The sequence below is a fragment of the Microtus oregoni genome, unplaced genomic scaffold (genome assembly GCF_018167655.1).
Source record: "Microtus oregoni isolate MIOR12 unplaced genomic scaffold, Mior012 000012F_ref0000307, whole genome shotgun sequence".
NCBI classification, from domain to species: Eukaryota; Metazoa; Chordata; class Mammalia; order Rodentia; family Cricetidae; genus Microtus; species Microtus oregoni.
In genome coordinates, this window is record NW_024543071.1 from 15461324 (window position 1) to 15486101 (window position 24778).

Sequence of the window (24778 nt, forward strand, 5' to 3'; positions counted from 1 at the left end):
GAGAGTTCAGATCAAGGCCAGCTGTCACCACAGCCCTCCCTGTGGCTCAACATGACCCCGCAGGAATGACTTGGATGCCGAATTGCTTCTTTACAACATTCAGTCACGTTTTTTTCTTCCCCTACTTTTGAGGTAGATCATCTTGCCACGTACCCTTGAACTCAAGAATCTCCTGTCTTGGCCTCCCAAGTACAGCACACACAACTGGCTGGACCTTGGTTTGTTTTTGATACAGGATCTCATTACATAGGCCGGGCTGGTCTTGAACTCAAGAGATCCACTTGCCTCTGTGTCCCCAGTGCTATCACAACAGATTCCTGATCTGGTTTTCTCATAAAAGAAATAATCTACTGTACAGTTCTTCGACTGTATTCTGAAAACTCAACCATCCTTATGATGCTGGGTCAAAGAGAAAAGACACTTAGAAAATTCACTTTAATCTTGTACTTGTAATTTACTTTTTCCCCCCCAAACAGTTAAAAAACCAAACACACTCTATTACCATGGTCCTAGCTTGTGAACATATTGGAATATTGACTACACATCACTGTAACATAATCACAAAAATGAAAGCACTCAGCACTGGAGAATCTAGGAGACGAAGCGCGAACAACCAAAAGCTCTCTAGCTCACACTGCTGCCAGGCTTGCTCCCGCTAGTGTCCACAGAGAACCCTCAGGGAGTCTGCCAGGGCTCGAGGGTTACTACTTTGGGAAAGTATCAGCTTCCTTGGTACCCAGAGGTCTACCCTGTTGTGCTTTTCCTTCAGCATCCAAGGGAAAGGTTTGGTAGGGGAGATAACACACAGTCTCTGTCCCTACACATACTCAGAAGCTAAGTCAGATAGCTGAGTTTGTTGAGAAGTATATATTTGGGAAGTCAACTGCCTCCAGGAAATGTCAGACCACAGGCACTGGGCTATTTTGTTAAAACAGGGCTGCCAGCATTAGGGGTTTCTGGACAGCAATGCAGTAGATTCCACCTGCAAGTGGGCAGCCACCTGCTGCTTTGGTTTCTCTTCTTAGCTTTAAGAGACTGACATCATATATAAAGCTCAGCTTTATTCCCCTGAGATGGCTGCCTCACTGGTACCAGCCATGCTCACTGTGTGAGTCCTAGGACTGGCCCCATTGGGAGTCTCTGAGTGCACTTCAAAGTGCTGAATTTAATCAAATAGGGATGGTGATTAGTGTGGACCAAAGTTACACTGTAAACTGATCACCACTGCATGGACTGCAGTCACAGGGACTGGGTACCAGCATGACTCATTCTACCCAGTACTGCACTCATCTAGGTGGACCTGTCTCAGATTCAGGACCAGAAGGTATCACCATCTACTTCAGGGAGATGCCAAGACAATGAACATCACCATGGGCCTAATCATTTTCAGCTTTCTCCGTCTAGTCAAAAAGCTAACCACGTAGGTCAAGTTCAGCCTCTCAGATAGAGGCCAGCAAGAAAAGGAGAGAGAATGAGTGAGGACAGCCTTCTCCCCGGCTTTGCAGTGCTAAAAATATTTTTTTTTCTTACAGAATGATTTAGGAGTCTCAGTGTCATTTCCAGTTCCAAAACAAGCTACGGGGGGCCAGACTTTATTACTCGTCAACAGAGTTCCAAACAGTTTCTGTCTCTAAAGTTACGACAAATCTGAAAGAATTTAGCCAAGGGACAAGTGTAAAAGGCTCCCCATCCATAATTCACATCCACTTTCTGACTGCACTTCAAGGGAAGGGATGTACCCAGTGTGAGCACACACACACACACACACGAGCATCAAGGAATCTTGGCCTTGTCTAGACATCACCAGTGACACATTGGTCCAGCCTCCAGCAGGGTAACCTGCACACAGGCTCATCCACCTAAGAAGGCTTTCAGCTGTCTTTCAAGCCGTACACTGAAAGGTAGATTTTAGTAAAGAGACTGACCATGGGGACAGTCATCTCAGAGCCACAGGACACTTGCAGCTTCTTGTCTACTATTCCTTTAAATGTGTAGAGATGTTCTTTGTTTCTCTTTTCTTTTAAAAAGGTCAAACTTTACATCTATTCTCGCCCAGTTGGGGATTGGTGATAATCAATTCCCACTGAAATCATGCAGAGATGGTAAGTGGGATTTACTTTCTCTGGAAATGAACTTCTACTTACCTGATTGTTTCTTCTACAATGAACTGGTAAATGACCCCAGAGCTGAGAATGTGAGCGATTCAAGTTTCTCAGACCACTTAACTTCATTCCCATTTCCATCAGCAGCAGAGAGGACAGCCTGGAGAAAGAGCTGAACCCAACTAACAGCGTCAACACGCAGGGTCCACCCGGGCCCAAGTACGATGGGTGGCCACACTTCTCAAGGGTGTCAGAGAGCACACCTACAAAGCTAGACCTCGGAAGGAGAGTGCAGTGCTGGCCTGGCGAGTGTGCAGGAGTACCCACATCTCCCTCAAAGCCAGATGTTCTCCTATTCCTACCTTTCAAAGCAGCATATAACTGAAGGGCTAGTCAAGTTATGGCCACTAGACCATTTCTTGAAGCAGCTTAGGTCTCTTAATGTCTGACCTGTTTTTCAGCAAAGTCCTTCACTATTAATAGTCAGTGGACAAGGAGCTCAGCGCAGCTAATCAGACGACTCTCTGCAGCATGTGGGTGGTCAGGAAAAGAGAAACAAATACGGAGAGATATTTCTTAGATGTAACTTGAGATTACAGTTACACAAGAAAAGGAAATGGCACTCATGTGACCTGACTCAGCATGTAACGGCATTCACTCGGGGACACTTTGGGTAAGGGAAGAGTTGCAAACCAGAGAATGAAGATACTCTCTTCTCTCTCTCTTGCAGAAGTGAAGATGGCCTGGCTAGAGGCCACTTGGGACTGGCCCCCATTTCTATTTTTATAGCAGCTGGTTCAGCTGGCTTTCTTAAATTCAAATGCATGGTTAGGAACAGTGATGAGAGCCTGACTGCTTGGTTTCCAAGGGAAAAGCAAGGCTGTAGTGTGGCCTCAGGCCCAATGGTATGCCTTAACCATCCCTTAGCAGGCAATGCATGCTGGGGGAAAGTGAGTTGGCTCTCAGTTCAAGTTCTCCCAGGCTTACTCACGAGCCTCTGTGTCTGGAGTCTGCTGGCAGAGGCCCAATGCTGCCTTCCATGTGGCCAGCTTAGCCCTTGAGGAAGTCCAGTCATTTACATTTTTACTGACTGCCAGAGTTTACTGGCTGGGGAAAGTGGACAGCAAAATAAGGCAGGGAGAGGGAAAGGAAGAGAAGGCTCCTGCTTACTAGTAACCCTGTGTGCCAAGCTTCACCCTGATCCCCTCTGGCAGCCTTGCCTTTCTGCAAATACTGGGTTTGGGGGAAGCAGAAGGAAGGATCTGCTGTGCAAGGTTGAGGCAGTTAGACTGACAGATATTTACTGGCCTAAATGGAGAACCAGCTTTCTCCTGACCATCTCTTAAGCTGCTGTGCTCACAGTCTGGGCAGTTATGGGTGCCTGGGTGCTTTCCGGCTTGGTCAAGGAAACAGATGTGAGCCATGGTACAGAGTGCAGTGGTGCCTGGCGCTGGCCACTCCAAGCCTTTCTGCAGGCCTTGCCAGTGATTTAAGATGAAGCACAATGCTTTTTATTACACATCTAATTGTTAATGAGAGGAAATGCAATCAGCAGCTCCTTTCCACTCTACATGGAACCGAGGAGACTGCTGAGTCCAGAGCAAACACAACCACTGATGGCGCCCAGGACATTCCTGTCCCTCCCCCTGGGCACAGGGAAGGAGAGAGAAAGCTGCAAATATGGCGAGTGTCATGTTCATGAATCCACCGCTGCCCCGGGGTCACTTGCAGCAAAAGCCTGGAAATTAGGATACTCAAACTCTTCCAAGTGTCCCATTTTCTGGGTGATCCGCCTCATGCTAGATGAGGACACGGCACATGCCTTCTCAGGTTGAAGATGGAGAGGAGGAAGGGGGACAGAACCCAGGTGGGGGAGGAGGCAGCAGGTGCAGATCTTCCAGTCTGTGTCCCTCTCTCTCCTCTAAGGATGTGCAGGCAGCTGTCTCCTCCCACGCAGTGGCTTAGACTGCTCCAGCCAGGTGCTGAGCACTCCTACAATAACAGGGGAGGCCAGGCATTCTTTGCCTGGAAGCTGCAGCCCCTGTCCCCTAGAAGTGAGCCATATGGGGAAACTAGTTCTTCTGCTTAATAGCAAAGGAAGAGAGATTCTGGCAAAACACTAAATATATTTATAAGTCATCTTTGTCTGGAACCCAATGGGAGAGAAACAGGTGCAGAGGGGAAGGGGAGGGAACAGGAAGGGAGGCTTAAAAGTTCCAATCATTCACACAAGATAAAGACATCTTCTGATAGCAGCACTGAAGCAGCCGGGTGTGCCGAGCAGACCATCCTGGTCAGCTGCTGACCGACTGTGTCCCAACAGGAGTCTCAAAGCCCTGCTCCTCGCTGATCCATCCGGGGAATCCGGGTAGGAGTGTGATTGTTGTTGTTCACCCTGGTCTTGGCAGATATGTTAAATACTGCGACATTAACGAGTCCTGTGTGGAAACACAGCCAACAGTCATTAGCCCCTTTCCTTGTACTTTCCACTTGCTCTAAGACAAAAAGAATGTTCATGTGGCTGGCAATGAGAAAGGCTTGGGGATCCATCTCCAGGGCTGCTCCCTGCCCACAAAGTGCTTCTGTCCCAGTCTCCTTGGGGACTTACACAGAGGACAGGGTTAGCTCTGTGCAGAGGCACTCTGACATCCTGAGATTAAGAGGGAACAATGGCGGGATGGTGCATGCTTTCCCCTGTTCCCTGCAACAACAGAGCAGGCAGGGACGGCTCTGTGGGCTCTGCCTGACGGTCCTGGAGCACAGTGCTATCTCTCTAAGAAGTATGTATGGCGGAAAGCTGGCTGGGGTATGGAGATACTAAAAGTGCTCCTGGTCTCTTCAAGGACAGATGTGTAGGTGGAGGCTGGAAATGTAGCCCGGAGATTAAGGCAGGGGTGGCACTGCAGATACAGATTTGCTAGTCATCTATGTTGGAGTGAGAGCTAAAGTCATGGGAAAGGGTAAGACCATCCAAGAAGAGACCTTAGATGAGCCACAAAAGACAGAACCAGATTCTCAGGGGATGTCTGCTTCATCAGTGTGAGGAGAGAGATGTAAGCAAAGTGAGGGAGAATAGGAACAGCGAGGGTTAGGCGCACATTTTCACGGTTAAATGCTTAACATGAGGCAGGCCAGGTACTCAATACCCAGGAGCCCCCCACCCAATAACAAAATACTATTACATTGGAAAACACCAAACATTGGCGAAAGGGCAGACAAGGCACATTGTAACCATGGTTATCTCCATGCAGACCTACAAGGCAGATTCTGTACTCATTTCACTCATCAGGATATGACAGTCTGTGAATTTTACACGCCCACGAGCACACAGCCAGTGTGACTTAGCTGAAGAATGATGAACCAACTATGCTTCCTCCAACAGCAGAGACGTGAGGGGAGCCCCCAGAGACATACTCCTTCCCTCAGGAAGACTGACGGGTGCAGGAGTGCAGTGAGAGGCATGTCTGCTGTAACAACCAAGGCGAGTGTGACACACAGAAAGGCACAGAGGCAACACTCCCCAAGCTGGCGCTCTTCCTAGGACTCAATACCCCAACACATCCGACCCAGTGATGGCACCGGAAGCCAACTGTGGATGTGCTCATAGACAATACCCGGGCATTTTAGGTTTTGCCCTGCCTTAGAGAGCTGCTAGAGATTTGGGAAGGATATCAACTTCATGTTACTGCTGGAAATGAACAAACCAACCAACCATGGAAAATCTCCTGTGGATGGAGTAGAGACTGGAGACAAAAAAGGTGGAAATGTGCAATGTCAGACATTTCTGGTCACGTGTCAGATGAGCTGCTAGACTGGAAGGCCTCCCTGATCTAAGACCTATAAATGACAGGCTTTTGGGTCATTGATTTTCCAACTGGTTCAAATGTCATTGTACTTTCATAAAAACGGTACTGAAGGAACTATTGGTACTCCTACACAAGAATTCTGGAATCCTCTAGAACTGGAACTTGCTAGCTTCTACCATGGAAGTCCCTGCTTCAGTCCATGCCTCCTGCTGTCTAGGGCTTGGTGAGACAAGGAACTGAGAGGGAGAAACTCCCAGGAGCTAGCAGCACCTTACAGCCAACATTCCACCTCCTACAGGTGTACAAGCTCTTTTCATACCCGGGCAAGTGTGAGGTCAGTGTTGGGTTATTTATCTGGAGATGTAGGTGTATGTCCGAGAAGGGGAGCGGGGTGGTTCAGCATGAGCAGCCGGATCATTTAGGAAGTCCCAGATGAGGATTGTGTCATCATGCGAACTACTGACAATCTGGAATTCATCAAACTGGAGTCGGAAAACTCTTCCAGAATGCTCCTAAGGAAGCAGAAACAAAAGTATGATTTTGACCCCAAATCAAAAGCATCATGTCTAAAGGAGCCTACAAAGGCTATGGTGTGCTCAGTCATTGTTTCAAACACAGACAGGAAGCAGTTTCACTAACGTTAGGATGGAATACTCAAATACCTGGCAATAACTGGTCTCGGGAACACAGTAAACAAGCAGTATTACGTAGGCAAAATGGCAAAGAAGATACTGGCTTGTCACTATCAACTGGGGTTAGGCAAGAGGAGAGGAGAGTACTCTTGGTACCTCTCTGACCTATCATCTCCTGCAAGCTCCTCTGACCATCAGATGTCAAGGGATGGACAGCAGGTGTTGGTAAATTGTGTGCCAACTAAACTTCTTGAGGCTGGAGACATGGCTCAACAGTTAAGAATGCTGGTTGCTCTTCCAAAGGACCCAGGTTCAATTCCCAACACCCACATGGAACTAACAATTATCTATAACTACAATTCTAGAAGGATTTGACACCCTCTGGTCTCTGAGGGCATTGCACTGTACAGATACACATGCAGGCAAAACATCCATGGACATAAAATAAAAACATAAACCATTTACAGATTTTCATGATGCACCAAGTCCAACCATGACCAATTTGAAGCTATCCACATTCAGTCAACAACTTGCAAAATTCTAATGGCTGGCTTTCATGAGGCCAGGAGCCTAGTCTAGTGTATCAGGGTCGGGAGCACTGCCTACATCAGGCATGGCTACTATTCCTGGAAAGTGCTTTCGACATCGGTACTAGTCAGTCTCACCTGCACTCTTGTGCTACTACTGATTTTTACTTATTCTTTTTTTTTTTTTTCAATTTTTTTTTAAAATATTTATTTATTTATTAATTATGTATACAATATTCTGTCTGTGTGTGTATGCCTGCAAGCCAGAAGAGGGCACCAGACCCTGTTACAGATGGTTGTGAGCCACCATGTGGTTGCTGGGAATTGAACTCAGGACCTTTGGAAGAGCAGGCAATGCTCTTAACCTCTGAGCCATCTCTCCAGCCCCTGATTTTTACTTATTCTTAAATTTCATATAACACACACACACACACATTTATTTATTTGTGCCCAGCTTATTTTAGTCAACATTCTTTGTTGGTTGGTTTGACTCTCAAGACAGGTTTCTCTGTGTAACTGACCTGGCTGGCCTTGAACTCACAGAGATCTGCTTGCCTCTGCTTCCCAGTGTTAAAGGTGTGTACCATCACCGTCCGGTTATGTTCTTTTTTTTTTAAATACCTATTTTTCTTTTTTTTTTAAAAGATTCATTTATTTTTATTTTACATGTATTGGTGTTTTGCTTGCATATGTCTGTGTGAGGTGTCAGCTCCCAGAACTGGAGCTACAGACAGTTGTGAGTTGCCATGTGGGTGCTGGGAATTGAACCTAGGTCCTTTGGAAGAGCTGTCAGTGCTCTTAGTCGCTGAGCCATTTCTCCAGCCCCCAAGCGGAATACTCTTATGTTGTTACTGTTTTTGTTTTGTTTTGGTAAACAAGTCTTGCTATACAGTCCTAGCCTGTCTTGAATTCAAGATCCTTCTTTAGGTCTGAGTTTTGGTTATAAGCACTCACCACCATTCCCTATTTGTAAAGTTCGATTTTTCTTTTTAAAGACAGGATCTCTATATATAGTCAGGTCAGAAACTCACAATCTTCTTGCCTCATTTATCTATCTATCTATCTATCTATCTATCTATCCATTTATTTAATTTTTTTGAGACAGGGTTTCTCTATGTAGCCCTGGAAGTCCTGGAACTCACTATGTAGACCAGGCTGGCCTCAAACTCACAGAGATCCGCCTGCCTTTGCCTCCCGAGTGCTGGGATTAAAGGTGTGCACCACCACTCCTCTTGCCTCACCTTTAACGCCTGTGATTACAGACACGTGCATAGAGTACCCACCTGAAGACATGTATGAAGAGAGCAGGCGAAGCTCATGTGATACTCAAAGAATGCATCCAATCTTAGGTTTTTGGATCTAAGGGACAGGGTCTCAATCTGTAGTTCAGGCCTTTCAGGAACACATGGCAATTCTCCTGTCTCAGCCTCTAAATGCTGAGCTACATGTGTATGCCACCATACACAATTTAAGAAAGTGCTTTAAATCCAAGAAAGACAAAGTTTTCCTTCTTTTACTCTGGATCCACACACATCTAGCTAAAGTAACATTTGTCAGTCTGAGCCTGTGGCTTATAATGTGACAAAAAACTTCATGCTGTGGTGGACACAGGCCTGTGGTCCCAGTACTAGGGAAATGGGAGCAGAAGGAGCACAATTCAGTCCAGCCAGGGCCACATGAGGCCCCACTACAAAGCATTTGAAGGTGTCATTTCTCCTCCTAACTCACTTCTCTCGCCAAGTGTCAAGATGCTCAAGCATGGGGTGGACAGGGGCTAATGGTGCTAGGACTGGAGGTGCTGGAGGCACTGCCTAGTGAATGAGATGCAGAACTAAGGAGCTGACCAGGGGCCCAGTGAGTCCCAGAGTACTTTTTTTTTTCAAGTACAGGTGTTCAGGTCCTTAGATTCTGGACAGGTTCCAATTTGCGTAATTATATTCTCTCTCCCTCAGTACCGCCTGCTGCTTCTGGTGGATACAGAATTCTTATTCACTTCCTGCACTACATGTGGGAGAGGTACCGTGCAGCTGTTAAGCAGCTGCCACCGTCCTCTCCATATACAGTCTCTAAAGCACTTTTGGATGAAAGGCACTATATAAACATATTTTATTGTCATGTATTGGTTGCTTTTCCACTTTGTAGGTTTTGTGAGAATCTAACTATAAAATCCAGATCTATATTCTACAGCACATTAACATTTAATTTCTTCCCCTACCTGCTCTTCAGCCCCTTTAACAATAAGGCTCTTACCACAAGCGTCCGTAGACAAAGAGTCCCTGCAGGAGCACGGGGGTCCAAAGCAGCCATAAGATCCCATACTTTAATTTTTCTGAAGATTAAAAGCGGGACAAAAGTCTTAGTTAAAAGCAAACGTAAGGGAACACAAGGAAGAACAGAACAAAACCAGGGCAATAAGAATGGGTAGCAAATGTAGCTCCCAGGAATCGGAGGACGTCTGGGTCTGGGTCTGGGCTCTCACATCCTCTCTTAGAACATCCACACTACATGCCTGGCCTGCGATGCTGGATTTGTCTGGTTCTTCGCTTTATAAGGCAAACCAGACAAATACAGAATCTAATAGCCAAAATAATGATCAATACAAATACAATTAATGACTAGAAAGAATGTTTTAGGAAGCAGTAAGCAAGAGAGAGAGAGAGAGAGGTGAATACCAATTAAGCAATGGTATATTTTAACTTTAGAGCCATAAACTGGGAAGGACAAAGACACAGACTCTGAGGAAGGGAGGTGTTAGGGATTGAGCCCAGCCCTGCACATGCTAAGCACATGCTCTGCTACTAAGCTACAGCCTGAGCTCTTAACATTTATTTGTCTTGTCAATTGTTAGTGAACTCACCCATCATAGGCCCCGCTCACTATCCTTTTGTTATCGAATCGAATGCAGCGCACTAGCTCCTCATGGCCTTCTAACACGCGCAGGCACGCACCGCACTCTATGTCCCACAATCTGAAAGGAAAACTGAGTCAAGTAACTACATGGCTTCATTTCTAAGTCTTGAATATTACAATATATTTCACACATCCGTTGAGCATTCACAGAGGGGGCTGAAAGAATGCTGAGCGGTTAGGAGCTCTGGTTCTCAGCACCTACAGGTGGGTTCATCACCTTCCACAGCTCTAGTCCCAGAGAACCCACCACTCTTCTGACCAACTTGGGTGTGAGTCACACATGGGTGTGAATACTATTCACAGGCAACACAGTCAGACACATAAAATAAAAATGCCACTCATATAAAAGCATATTACTTTCAATATAACATTTTCTATCTGTCATATAATTTGGGCAGAAAAAGTGTGATTTAAGTCCAAATGCTGTAAATATTTTCAAAACGCAATGCTTTACACAACTCTGAAACCAGGTTCTCCCAGCGGGAATTCAACGTGCAGTCCCTAGAAAGGGAGAGGAGAGTAATTCTTCCAGAAGTCACCCCTAAGAGTGAGAAACACTGTGTCACTGAGACCCCACTCTCACAAAGTCGCTCCCTCTCTGCTGGAGGACACTGCCTCAGTGCTGTGCAGGGCAATCACCAGCGACAGAGGAGCAAAGCCAGACCTCGAGAAGTCGGCGGCAATAGTTTTAATGCTTTCAGCCCAATTCCATTGATTTCCAGGAGTGGCAGGTTTGATATGTATCAGGCCTAGCTCTTTCTTCCCTCAGGCACTGAAGGAAAGAAGATGACAGATAAAATTTCCAAATTATTACCACCTCTCTGTCATTCATCTTTGTAAGGACAAAAATACAAACAGTACAGATTTGTAGAACCTTCAAATTTACAGACAGTCAGCTCTCTGGCCAACTATTGTACTGAAGTGAAAAGTCATGATTTCTAGCAGAGAAACAATCTTTTTTTTCCTCCTTTTCTTTATGTTTTCAACAACAGAGACATGGAGAAATGGCCTTTATTTATTAGCATTTTTCAGCTACAGAAAAAAAATTTTTTTTTTTTTTTGGTTTTTCGAGACAGGGTTTCTCTGTTGCTTTGGAGCCTGTCCTGGAACTTGCTCTGTAGACCAGGCTGGCCTCGAACTCAAAGAGTTCTGCCTGCCTCTGCCTTCCAAGTGCTGGGATTAAAGGCGTGCACCACCACCGCCCGGCCCTACAGGAAAGAAATTTAAAAGAAGGGTCCTTAACCTTCATTAGCTGTCTTAAGTTTCTTATTTAAGCAATTCCCCTGAAATAGGTCTATTTGGTGAAGGAAACACACTAACAAAAAGCTTTTCTGTGCTGTCTCTCCGGGAGGGCACGCTTTAGACCTGCAAGAAGCTACACAAAAGAAACATATTTGATTGGACCTAGAGGAGAGGAGAGGTGTGTGTGTGGGGGGGAACTGGGAGGAGTGAATGGATATATGAAAATAGAATAAAAAAAATCAAAATCAAAACCAAACCAAACCAAGTTAGGTGGTGGTGTTCCACATCTATAATCCCAGCACTCAGGAAGCAGGACAGGTGGACTCTGTGAACTAGAGGCCAGTTCTGGGACAGCCAGACTACACAGAGAAACCGTCTCGAAACCCAGACAACAACAACAAACCACAACAAACAGACAGTTAAAGACCATGAGATCTGTGCACAAATGGTGACTGGAAGGGTGATGGGCTCCATTCTGGGAAAGGGCACCTGCTGCTCACCTGATGGTGTTGTCAGATGAGCCACTCACCACCAGCCTGTCTCTGTACTGCAAACAGGCGATTCCTCGTTTGTGTCCATTTAGGGTCCTTACAAATTCACAAGTACTTGTGTTCCATACCTGAGAGAGAAAAATGACAACTGAGCAGTTGATCGGTACACGTCTGCCAGTAAAAATGGAGTACTGGGTAAGGAGAAAACAGAAGTGAGTCATCAGAGAATGTGAATGTCTCAAAGAACAGCGATGTAAATCAGAGTCGAGTTTAGTTCGTGGTAACAGGGGACTAATGTGAAGCTGGCTGCTTCTTATGTTTTCCTCGTACAGAACTCCTTTCCACCCGATTTTTCAGAGATAAATTTATTATTTTTATGTGCATGTGTTGTCTACTTGGGTTTGTATGTACCACGTTTGTATGCCCACGGATGCCTGAAGAGGGTGTCAGGGCCCCGGGAACTACAGTTCCAGGTGGTTTTAAGCCACTATTTGCATGCTGACCACTAAACCTGAGTCCTTTGTGAAAGCAGGCAGTCCTCTGTCTTAACACACCGAGTCACCTCTTCAGTTCCTCCAACTCTCTCTCTGAGACAGGTCTTGAAACACGAAGTTTCCTGCTTTGGAGAACGGCTGGCCAGTGAGCACCAGGGATCTACCATCTTTGCCCTCATGCCCATCACTGAGATCACAAACTTAGGTTGCCACATCTGGCATTTACATGGCTGCTAGGAATCTGAAATCAGTCCTTAATGCTTGTGCGACAAGGACTTCATCAGCCTGGCCATTTTCTCAGCTCCAGTATGTTTATTTTCTTGATCTTAAACTTACACCTGCTCTTCTCACACTCGTAATAACTGTTAGTATCTTTCTAAGCTGGGTCTTGGGCATACCAGTCAAGCTACCACTAAGTTACATCTCCAGCCCATTACTGTTATTTATAGAAATAAAAATTGAATTAAACATTACATTATTCTACCATAATGCTTATGTATACAGTTGTCTTCGATCACACTTTTACACCAACTCCTTATTACACCTTGTGAACACACTGAAAAGTGGCCCATTACCTTTATGGTTCTATCCCCAGATGCGGAAACGATGTACTTGTCATCAAAGTCTACAACATTGACTGCAGCTCGGTGTCCCACCAGCACCCTCCTTAGGGTGATGTCAGTTGGGGAGGCCATATCCCATACAGCAATGGAACGATCTTTGGAGCATGTTACCATCATGCCATTATTGAAGCGCAAGTGCAGAACTGCCTCACAATGGTGAATCAATGTGTTTAGCATCTCACCTGCATTTACGTCCCACACTCTGAAAAGGATAACGGAGAATAGATGGTTCTTAGGCTTCAGTGCAGTGCCTTTTCTTGACTATGGAGCTTACCATTAGTGCCTGTTCTCTCAAACACTCACTTTCTTTTTGAAATAGGGTTTCTCTGTAGTTCTGGCTGTCCTGAAACTTACTCTGTAGACCAGGCTGGCCTTGAATTCAAAGATCCACCTGCCTCCTAAGAAGAGACTAAGAGACCCTAATGCTCGGCTCACCCCCACCTTTTTTTTTTTTTTTTTTTTGGTTTTTTGAGACAGGGTCTCTTTGTAACTTTGGAGCCTGTCCTGGAACTAGCTCTTGTAGACCAGGCTGGCCTCGAACTCACAAAGATCCGCCTGTCTCTGCCTCCCGAGTGCTGGGACCAAAGGCGTGCACCACCACCACCCGGCCCACCCCCACTTTTTTAAAAATTTATTTATTATGTATATAGTGTTCTGTCAATAGGAGGCACCACATCTCATTACAGATGGTTGTGAGCCCCATGTGGTTTCTGAAAATTGAAATCAGAACCTCTGGAAGAGCAGCCAGTGCTCTTAACCTCTGAGCCATCTCTCCAGCTCCTCACCCCCCACTTATATGGCAACTGTTGTGCTCTTCCTTTGTAGCCCCAAGGCAGGGTATGAATGAACCATGAGGAAGCAGTGTAGACAAAGAGAAAAGGCAGGAAGTAGGTGTTTCCTGGGTAAAACCTTAAGATGGGAAATCTGGCCAAGCTATAGTGCTCAAGGATGAGGAAGTAGTCATTATCACCGGATAATCTGTCACAGATTTTCGGATTACTATCCTAATATTATTCTATTAAGAACACACATGTAAACCAGGAAAAAGAATAGCAATAGGGAGAACCAAGAGTGGGTCTGTGCCTGTGTTACCACCCAAGCCCACATGGATGCCTGTGGTTGGGGCTGCCATCTGAAGCCATGTTAATGTTTGTGGGCATGGGAAAGCTGGTCCTGCCCCTTGCTGCTGTGCCAAGTTGGCATAATGGAAGAGCTAGCTCCATCCTGCTCTGGCCACCACATGCTCTCCTCAGCTGATGGCTTCTGGCAGATGCAGGTGGAGAAAGACCCATTCTCCCTGGACAGTTGGCCACTAGGTATTTGACTACGCTCCACTAAATATGTGGATAACACAAAATGGAATTTTGGGGGTGGGGGTCATGGGAAGACAGGGATGTTGTAGGAGGCTGCTTGTTCGTTTCCAGGTTGCCCGGACTCCCAAAATAATCACGCAGAAACTGTATTAATTAAATCATTGCTTGGCCCATTAGCTCTAGCTTCTTAGAGGCTAACTCTTACATATTAATTTAACCTATTTTTATTAATCTGTGTATTGCCATGTAGCCGTGGCTTACTGGGTAAAGTTCTGGCATCTGTCTCTGGCAGGGCTACATGGCTTCTATTCATTTCGCAGCCTTCTTCCTCCCAGGATTCAATTTAGTTTTCCCCACCTACCTCTGTTCTGCCTTGTTCTGCTATTGGCTCAAAGCAGTTTCTTTATTTACCAATTGTATTCACAGCATACAGAGGGGAATTCCACATCACAGGGAGGTAAGCATGATTGGGGCATATGATGTGAGATTCCCAAATAATCAACAAAAATGATTAAAAAAAAAAAAGAGGGCTGGAGAGGTGGCTTAGAGGTTAAAAGCACTGTCTGCTCTTCCAGAGCTCTTGAGTTCAATTCCCAGCAACCACATGGTGGCTCACAACCATCTGTAATGATTACTGATGCCATCTTCTGGGCTGCAGGTGTACATGCAGGCAGAACACTGTGTACGTAATAAATAAATCTTTAAAAAAAAAAAAAGAATAGCAGTAGGACCTGTGCCAGTGACTGCCCACAGAAACCATGGCCACGATGTTTTTCCACAGACTTAGTAATGTAGACTTGAGTTTGACTTCCCTGAATGTTAAGTTTTCCACCTGGGCTAAGGGTCAGAATTATGTACTTATATTCTAAGTTCAAGGTTCCATTTTTGTGCTTTTCAGGGCAAGAGGTCAACAAGAGTCCTCCCTCCTACTCCAAGTACTTTTTTCATAGCAGTGGGGACCCTTGGATAGCTTGAGAACAGTGTCATGATGGAAATACTTTGACTACTCTATTTTTGCACATCGACTTTGGTTTTTAAAACATTTTATTGCTGCCCTTTTCAGTTGAGCCCTCCTTTTGGAAAGCCATGTTGTTCTGCAGTGTTGCTAAGAGGTAAGCCCAGGGTTCAGTCCCAACATTGCCAAAACTAGCAAACAAAACATCATCTCTCCCCTATGCTCCAGCCCCTGTAAGGCACTCCACAGTACGCATAAAGTTAGTTGCCAACAACTGCAAGGAGCGGCCTGCTATGCCTAGCAGTCAAAGGAGCAGCTTTTCCTACTTGCAGGGAATAACTTTAGAGAATTTAACAATGTAGTTAACTGCCTTTTATTCTAGCTTTTGAAAAGTTACTTTTGATGTATCATGTTTGCTAAATTCTTTAGCTTCAGGTGAAATTCCTAGCAGGTTTTCAGCAGCGAGGCTGGTACCCTGAACTCAAGCTACACTGGACCCCAGCAGCATAATGGCTGTGCCATCAAATCACCAGTGCCTCTGGAAATTGAGAACCCCTCCCTGAGTGGAACCTGCAATTAAACACTGTGGGGACGGCAGGGGAGGGGCTGGCAAGGAATGAGCCCTGCTTACCTGTACACACTTGAAGGGCTCATGCACGCCTGCACTGCAGTTACAATCTCCCTTCCTGCACTCCTGTGAGGTGCTTTCCCAAAAGAGAGGGAAAGTTCCTATGCCCGGTGCTTCTCTAAATTAAAACCTGTGTGTAGCTTTCTAAACATGCCAAAGTAGAAATTTACCCAATGGTTCCAAAATCAAGGGTCTGGCTCTAGAGTGACAAGTGACCAACCAGAAGCTAACTCTAAGACCTGACACCTTTACACAGACATACATATTTATTCACATTAAATAAAAACTTAAAGACAAGGGAATTACTGTGACAGAAAGAGTGTTTCAGAGCCTGAGATTTCCTACCTGACAGTGGAATCCGATGATCCAGTTATGATCACTCTCTCATCATACTGGAGACACAGGACAGAGCCTGTGTGGCCTGTGAGGATTCGCTTGCATTCCAATGTGTTTTTATCCCAGATCTAGGAGGGCAAAGGATCACTGTCACAATGGGGTGCTGTGGAGACTTGCTGCTCTGTACATGTAGGACCCCCAATGGCAAGGCAGAGGGGGTGAGACTGCATTCTTTCCTCCAGGTAGAGCCGACACCTGGATGTGCTGACTTCAGTCTAATGCTAACTTTATCCTTTCATTAAAGTGGAAGAGTAGCCTATAATTAGGAAGGCCAAAATAACAACAGCTTCCATCAGCACACTTCTAGAAGGGAGTTCAACCCTGGAACTATCCATTTGTATGATTCTCTGGGGAGAAGCAGACACTTGCCCTTTAAGGAAATTGGTTTTGGTACTAGAACCAATCTAAAGTTCTCACTTCCTAGCAACAACATTTAGGACTTACGCTTTAGGTTGCTTTATGAACACAGTCACCCTTGCTCCCACAGCTATGCTCCTCAGCTGAAGAGACCTCACCTTGATCGTGTTGTCTCGAAGGCCGCTTACTATTTTCTGGTCATCATATTGTAAACAGTAAACTCCTTTGCTTGTTTCACTGCGGCAGTGGATTCTCTGTAAACTATGTCGTCCACATCTCCAGTTTGATTCTATTGTCTGAAAAGGACAGAACTGAAACCAACGGCTCTATGGCAGCGGGTCTCAACATGTGGGGTGTGACTCACACTACCATTTCACGGGGGTTGCCTAAGACCACTGGAAAACACGAGTATTTACACCACAATTCATAACAATAGCAAAATTACAGTTGGGAAATAACAATGAGAATAATTTTGTGTTTGGGGGTCACACAGCATAAGAAACTGTTTTAAAGGGCGGCAGCATGAGGAAGGGTGAGAGCCACAGCTCTGTGGGATACACACGTATAAAAGCTATGTAAAGTTGCATGCTCAGTGCTCCTCTTAGATGTGCAGCATCAATGCCTACTGATAACTTTTCAAGGAAGCTCGTCAGCTTACGAGCTCCAGGTCTCCCTGGTGTTTAGGAAGGTGGTAATCCCCTCGTGCACTCTCATCTGTTGGTAAACAGAGGTTTTAAAGCTACACAAAAATTGACTGGGAGTCTTCTGTACTTTACCAACCTGGTAAAGAATCATTGGGAAAAGACACTGATTTTTAACCCACACCGAACATCTTAATGGGTTTTCCGTAATACTTGTAAGCTAAACATACTAATGATCCCCAGCACTCAGCATACATCCAGAAATCCATCAATTCTTACCTCAATATCTTGTATAATTTTAGGATAAAGTGCTCTATAAAAGGAGTTGGGAGGAGCATTCTCATCAGGAGGTTTGTTTTTGAATAGGTACTGTCCCCTAAAAAACAAATATTTAGCAATGAAGATCATAAATCCATTTAGAGGAAGCTTTGTAGTTCTTCAAAGTGTTTCAGTTACTATTCCACATAACAGTCATTGACTAGCCGGCAAGGCATGATGGTAAGGCGATTTTAGGAGTCCCGTGTCAAAAGTGTTAACCTCCTGGTATCTAAGGAGCCTGATCAACATTAATTCCAGTACAGAACATCAGAGCACCAACCCCTTTGGGATGCTGATAAATGAATACTCAGATAAACGTATACCTACCTACTGGTTGATTAGGCTTCTGTATATTTAGTGATTTTATCATTTGATAATAATGGTAATTCCTCTGATTAATAATCATAACTATTACTTTTCTCCCTTGGCTCTGGGGCTGGAGCCCCGAGCTGTGTGCACATTGCTAGGTAAGTCATTTGCTGCTCTACCACAGGCCCCTGAGCCAGTTTGTGCCAGTGTCAGAGGAAGCCTAGCATGCTGGGTAACAGCTATGTCTCTGCTATGGAGCTCGAGCCTCTAGTGATTTATCACACGGGGTAGGTATGCTAGCTCAGTCACTGGGCTATCCTGACCACGTGGCAGTCCTCAGTTCATAGAACAAACAAAGGCAGGAAAGAGGTGAGGAGACATGCTATCATGTGTGAGGCAGGAGGCTAGCTTTCACAGATGTGTTTCTGTGTGCACACGCAGACATAGTTCCTGATTTCCTTGACTCCACAAGCAGCATTTGCTAGCATCTCTTTCCTTTCAATAGCGTATCTCCAAACACTCACATCGCAAGTTAGAGTGCTCCCTACCCCCTTACCCCCCCAAAAAGGTAAACGGCAATCACTTCCTGCTGGGCAAAAAATTTAATTCCTCATCCTGAAGTTAAGAACCCACCAAACACGGTGTGTAAGCTAGTAAAGCCCACTATGGGTGTGCTAACTGCTGTTCTCACTGGCACCGTGCCTTGCAAAGTGGAGACAGGCAGAAATGCCTCTGAGTATAATCTTGGCACCAGAGAAATCACGTTTTCTCTGGGCCAGTCATCCACTTGTGCCTCTATAGCATCATTACAATATAATTAATTGTTTCATGTCTTTAGGAGGGCTTCTCCCTGCCCTCTTCCTATTAGACACCTTGAAAACTAGTTGAGGAGATTTCCTGTCAGGAAGGCAGCTGGGGCTGCTGTCTATCTTAATACAGAAAAGAAAATCTGCAACGGAGAAGTGAAAAGAACAGTTTTTTTTTTTAAAGAAGGACTATGAAATCTGATACACCAACATAAAGGGTGAGTAAGCTACTTTGAGAAATAATTCTGGTTTAGTGGTATCCTTCTCTGAACAGTCTGGCTATGTAAACACTTGGATGCAGATGAGATTTTTAACTGTTGTTTTTCAGTGTCCACCATTCCTGAGATTCTTGTCTTCCTTTGAGTCTTTGTCGTTCCTATAAGGTATTGCAAGATTTTCTTCACATTCAATGTATTTTCTCTATATTCTTAGGAAATTGGATTCAAATGAATCTCTAATCTCGTTTTCTATCCCACTGTCTTTACCATGCCTTTACAAACGTATATTAATTTCTCCAATCAAAGATGCTAAAAAGAAGTGGCTAGATATTGAGAACTGGCTTCCAGTCTGTATCTATTTTAAGTCAAAATCTTTTAAGGTGTATGTTCTTTGACAACAGGGACCACTTCTATGCAAATTGTCTGGTACCCGTGAGAATGTGAATGCATGATAAATGTGAAATATTAAATTTAGAATGTTATCATAAAACGTGATCTCCTGATTAAGAAAATGGACTTTTCCCCAGTGGTCCTTTATCATACTTTTAAGAGTTACCATTACTGAGCAGAGAGCATTACTTAGTGTTATTTAAGAGAGAAAACTGCAAAGTTCATGTCCTAGGGGCAAACTGTCAAATCTATCTAGGTATGAAATATAACAGCAAAGTGGAAGTTAAATCTTGGTGATTCAATCATTCTAGGAAGAACATATTTATTTGTATACTTTTGAAAAGAAATTGGAGGCACTTTCAAAGACACTTGTATGGGGAAAGGAACAACATGAAAAGGCTTTAACACAGAGGGCTTGGTAAGAATAACTTCAAAAACGGATAATGAGCTGGGCTTTAATCCTAGCACTTAGGAGGCAGAGGCAAGAGGGTCTTTGTGAGTTTGAGGTCAGCCTGGTCTACAGAGTGAGTTCCAGGACAGCCAGGGCTATAAAGAAATATCTTAAAAAAAGGAAAGAATGGAAGGAAGGAAATGAGAAATTGTTCATAAATTATTTCTTCTGAAGAAGGGAGAATTTGGCATATTCTTGTAATCCCGGCACTCAGAAGGCTGAGGCCTCAACACCACGACCACCAAACACAAAGACAACAAACAGAAAGGGAGACATCGTAACTGTCACCCAAAGACACTAAACAGATATTCACAGATCACACAAGTATTTGTGTTTGCCACTTCATGGGACTATAACAAGTTATATCAAATTCTATCAGTGTGATCAAAGGCAAGGGAATCTGTCAAGAAGCTGAACAACCTGCAAAGACTGTGGGGGCGGGGGAGGTTCTGAGGTTGAGGAGGGAAACAGTGGCTCTAACTGCATGAAGACATCGCTCTTCAAGGACCCCTTTAAAAGGCTAAAAAGTGGACTGGGATCTAACTTATTGGTAGAACACTTGCCTAACATGTATAAAATCCTCAGTTTGATTCCAGGTACCACAAAAACTATTTAATAAAAAAAATAAAGGCTAAAATCCTATCTTTTCATTGATGGTTTTTGTCTTTATAACCAACATAAAAGACCCCACTGTTTAGGATTAACCCTAAACAGAAGTCTGCTTTTGTGTTTGCATTTATACATCTCAGAAGCCCCACTCCTTGTTCTCCCTGCCTTCAAAACACGCTACTGTTTATGAGGAAGGCTACTGTCATTTACAGCACAGATGGAAACAAGTGTATTTTAATGGCGCATGAAATCTTTTTAGCTAAGAAGTGAGTTTTTAAAACTGTTATTTAAGGCCTGAATAAGGAAGAGAGTTTCTTTGCTTTCCTGAGGGATAGAGAAATCTTCTCAGACATCCTAAAATTCCCACAAGTAAGCAACTGTGTGCTCCATTTCTAAAGCTGATGGACTCTGAACAACATGCATGCTAACTATCAGAGTATAAAGTCAGTAAGTAAAGGCAATCTCTACTTTTCTACATTGTAAGGAAGGATAGGAAAAACACCTGAGAGGAAAACAAGAGGAAAAAAACCCCAATAAGTTCTGGTTTATAGTCATATCACAAGAAGACTGATAGCATTTGGATCCCTGACCTGGATTTAAGAGTAAAGGTTTTTAAGTTTTCCTAATAGCTCAAATGACAGAACCTCGGAATCTCTGTCGTACCACTCAGAGGTCAACATGCTCACGAGCCCATGGATTCCAAGAATACAAAAGCAAGAGAGTCCAGTGTAATTTTATGAAAATTCTAAGGAAAGTTGATCTGTGATTATTTATCAGTCTCTCTCCTGCCTCAACTTCCTTCCTCGCTGGGATTACAGGTATGGACCACCAAAAAAAAGATTTGTTTTTTGTTTGTAGTGCTGAGGACTGAACCCAAAGCCTTGTATATACAATGTGGGAACCTGCAGCCCTCGACCGGTTTTAAACTTGTTTGACACAGGGTCGTGCTACAGAGTTAGGGGTCCCACACTTGCCAGCCTCCTTCCTTCTACTACCACACCTGTCTTCCCTTTACTAATCCTAACTATTGGAGGTTGTATATGACTATAGGCAAAAAAGACCCCCCCCAAGTTAATTTCAAAGACAATCACGGGACACACATGTCTATTATCATTTTTAAATCAAATATACTTAATAACTTACTTAATGATTTATTCATACCTGACAGTCTTATAGTGACATTCTAGGGATACACTCTGAGGCAAAACTCTAAAAAGGAAAATATCTTCAAGAAGTTTTAATGAAATAGTGCCGCAGAGAACACCACCACTGGTGAAGGCTGCTGACTACATGAGGCCTTAGGGAAGTCACAATTAAACACACAAATCTAAAGAAATATACAAGTTTTAAGAAGAAACAGTGATTTATACTAAATTCTATTTTTTTCTTCCTGGTAGCTATAGTTTTATTTTACTTGGGCATAAAAATTAATTTTTGATTATAAAGGTAACGAGACACTGGAAGTGGGGACTAAATAGAGGAAGCCTACTGAGGGAGAATAATTCTGTTTTCCCCAGAAGAGGAAGAAGCAGGCGTGGATACTTTCTACCCGATCAAAGCTATCCCATCTGCCTTAACAACTGCCCCTTGGCCTTTCCGCGGAGTCCCAATTTCCGTCCAGAGAGCAGAATGCTTCATTTAATCAGGAGGTGGTCAGTTTTCTTTTGCAAAGCAGTATTAACAAAATATGTCATTTAATGATGGTCAGAGAAAAACTGTTGAGTACACGAACAACAATTCTCTCATATTTTTAGCTATAAATCGGCATAATAGCTATTAATGATGCGAAGTGGCCTCACTGACTTCCAAAACTGCGAGTGGGAACACTTTGGTAGGAGGAAGGTAAAGGCTCACCACCCTCTGCGCTCTGCCAGGCCTCTCCACAGAGAGTCTGTCCTGACCATTCTCTCGATGAGCTTCTTCCACAGCATGCCGTCTGACGTCACGCGGTACCACTCCTTGCACACAAGCTCAGCAGCACACAGTGATTTGGCGTCCAAGTATGACAGAATGTTCTCAGCAATATGGTCCAGACCCCGTGCTTTGGTGGGGAGGGGGAAGGAAGCACAGAAAAAGAACAGAGGGGGTGCTGAGCAATTTTTCACAGAAAGCCCTTTAAAAGAACAGCACATGCTGTGTGAGGAAGGCATGCCACTGTCCCTAGTGTGGGCCAGTTTCCTTCTCAAGTAGAGACTTGGGTAAAATGAGTGTCAATAATTTTTCCATAAGGTTACAGAAATGAACAGTATTTTCCATCTTCTGTTAGATAAGGAAGTTAAAGCTAACAACCAGCAAAACCCCCAAGACATTAAAAATAAAAAGGAGTCCAGAAAACTGTTCACATCTATCTATATGGATTTCAACACTAGGGGATGTTCTATGGATGGCATCTCAAACTCTGTGATTCAGACCCCCCAAAATCTTGATATTAGGTCCATTCCTCATTCTGCTTCTATTACCGCTGCAGTTCCAAAGCTATCCAATGAAAGAAATGCCTCATATGTACTGGGGAGAGGCGGCACACCAGACTGTGCTGGGGTAGGGAATGAGGGAAGCAGACACAGCCACAGGAACATCCTGAGAGGACACACAGGGATATTAAAGTTCGAAGATGAGCTACACTGCATGAGAAAAAAAAAACCCAACTATTTTATTGCTATAAAACCTAAGTGACAGTTGACCAAAAATGAAAAAAAAAATCTTACCAATAGATAACGTGGGTAGCATTCGGAAGAAATCATGGCAAACTGACTGGTGGAAAACAGTGTGCTCCCCAATTAAAGCTTTCTACCACCCAAATATGTATCAGAGTCTCAGCGGAAAGGAGCCTGTCAAACAGGACGGCCACCCAATAACACTTCCTGTCATCACTGTTCTATGCTCACAGGTCAGACAAAAACATTCAAAATTATTAATCTTTGAGGTTTTCTGAAGGCTCAAAAGGTGGGAAGGAGTCATACAGTCTGTCTTCTGCAGGCATGAACCGAGAAGGACTGACAGCATGCATGTTCCCCCTAATCATATGGAGACACACTTGGATGCCATTAGCAACAATCCAAATACGCTTATTAAACATTATTCTAATTATAAAAACTGTATGGATATCCGTCACGTCTCCAGCAGACTTGGGGAGAAAGCTTTAGATGGATCTTGTTTGCCGGCATCACATGCTCATATTTAAGCATAAGCAGATGGAGGCATCCATCACCTAATTCTTATTAAAGGAATATGACTATAAGCCAATTAAAGATAGAATAAATAGTTTTTCATACAAAATACAATGATGATACGTTTCCTGAATCTTTATATTCAAAGTTTCTACAACATCACAAGTTTCAAAAGGCGTTCTTACATTTTTAATGGCTGCCATCCAATTGCTCCTGATCTTTTACAATGTACCAGAGTAATAAGTCGTTGAAAGTAATTTCACCTAACACTCCAAACAAAACCATTACATTAATGGATTATAGGCAATTTTTGAAGTAGTTTGGTTTACTAAATGCAGCCAGATGGTGTAGGTTTAGAAATTTAAATGGCTGTTAAGCACTGGACATGATTTAATACTGGATAGCCTGGTCAGCAGATACACACTAGGGATCAGTATTAGGCATAATACACTAGTCCAATCGACTCCAGTTCAATTCTTAGTGTCTAAGCTTCAGACAGCAGCATGTCTCAACGTGGGAAGAACATGGCAGTAAGTACACTAGGATTTTTTTTACAAAGAAAACTGTTTGCCTATGGCTAGAAAAAAATCCAGATGTTATAAGGGGGCAAACATCTATTTTATTTAGCAAAGAACAGAGATACAATTTGTTTTAAAGTGGCTACATGTAATATAAAAATAAGCATTTCTTTAATTTTAAAAGGTAATTTAGGTTTATAAAAACAAAATTTTAAAAACAGATGGCAAGGATTAAGCAAGGTAATAGTATGTAGTCCTGAAAAGGCTACTAAATAGTACATTATTCTTACAGGAGGACTTGCCAACGTGTACCAAAAGCCTTTTAAAAACTCCCAGGAGAGTGAGGCAGGAGGAATGGTGAAAGTTCAAGGCCAGTCTCAATTACACAGTAAGAGCTTGCCTCAAAGGAGGAGGAGGAGAAAGCCTTCAAAAAGTTCATGCTTCAAGGCAGCAGGTAAAGGTTAGAGGCAGAGTGTTTGTTGTGTGAGGTACTGGATTTGATTTCCAACACACCCATAAAACAAACAGCAACAACAAAAAACCCCAAACAAACAAGCCAAAACAAATAAACAAAAAATCAAACCACACCGAAACACCTCATATTCTTTAATACAGCAATTCTACTTTGGGTGCATAAGAATGTCCACCATGGTATAATTTATATGGGAAAAACGACTAATGAAGGGATTAAATAATATGTCAGACCACTGCAAAAAGTACTATAGAGCTGGGTGGTGATAGTGTCCATCTTTAATTTCAGCACTCAGGAGGCAGAGGCAGGTGGATCTCGGTGAGTTTGAGGCCAGCCTGGTCTACAGAACGAGTTCCAGGACAGGCTCCAAAACTACTCAGAGAAACCCTGCTTTGGAAAAAAA

At 43.8% G+C, this 24778-nt stretch overlaps 1 protein-coding gene across 9 annotated transcripts in view; it reads right to left on the reverse strand.

Annotated features, from left to right (window-relative positions):
* Positions 1 to 421: 421 nt before the first annotated feature.
* Btrc (beta-transducin repeat containing E3 ubiquitin protein ligase) overlaps positions 422 to 24778 on the reverse strand; it is a 177711-nt gene continuing 153354 nt past the window's right edge. For 8 of the 9 annotated variants that reach the window (XM_041660926.1, XM_041660927.1, XM_041660920.1 and 5 more), the window contains 10 exons: positions 22073 to 22259; positions 17397 to 17493; positions 16635 to 16772; positions 16069 to 16187; positions 12780 to 13029; positions 11720 to 11838; positions 9925 to 10035; positions 9318 to 9396; positions 6228 to 6420; positions 422 to 4540 (listed from right to left, as the gene is read on the reverse strand). In XM_041660926.1, coding sequence (XP_041516860.1) covers positions 6259 to 6420; positions 9318 to 9396; positions 9925 to 10035; positions 11720 to 11838; positions 12780 to 13029; positions 16069 to 16187; positions 16635 to 16772; positions 17397 to 17493; positions 22073 to 22259 — 1262 coding nt within the window. In that variant the 3' untranslated portion in view covers positions 422 to 4540; positions 6228 to 6258. The remainder of the gene's footprint in view (positions 4541 to 6227; positions 6421 to 9317; positions 9397 to 9924; positions 10036 to 11719; positions 11839 to 12779; positions 13030 to 16068; positions 16188 to 16634; positions 16773 to 17396; positions 17494 to 22072; positions 22260 to 24778) is intronic. The other variant, XM_041660922.1, reaches the window with a different exon arrangement.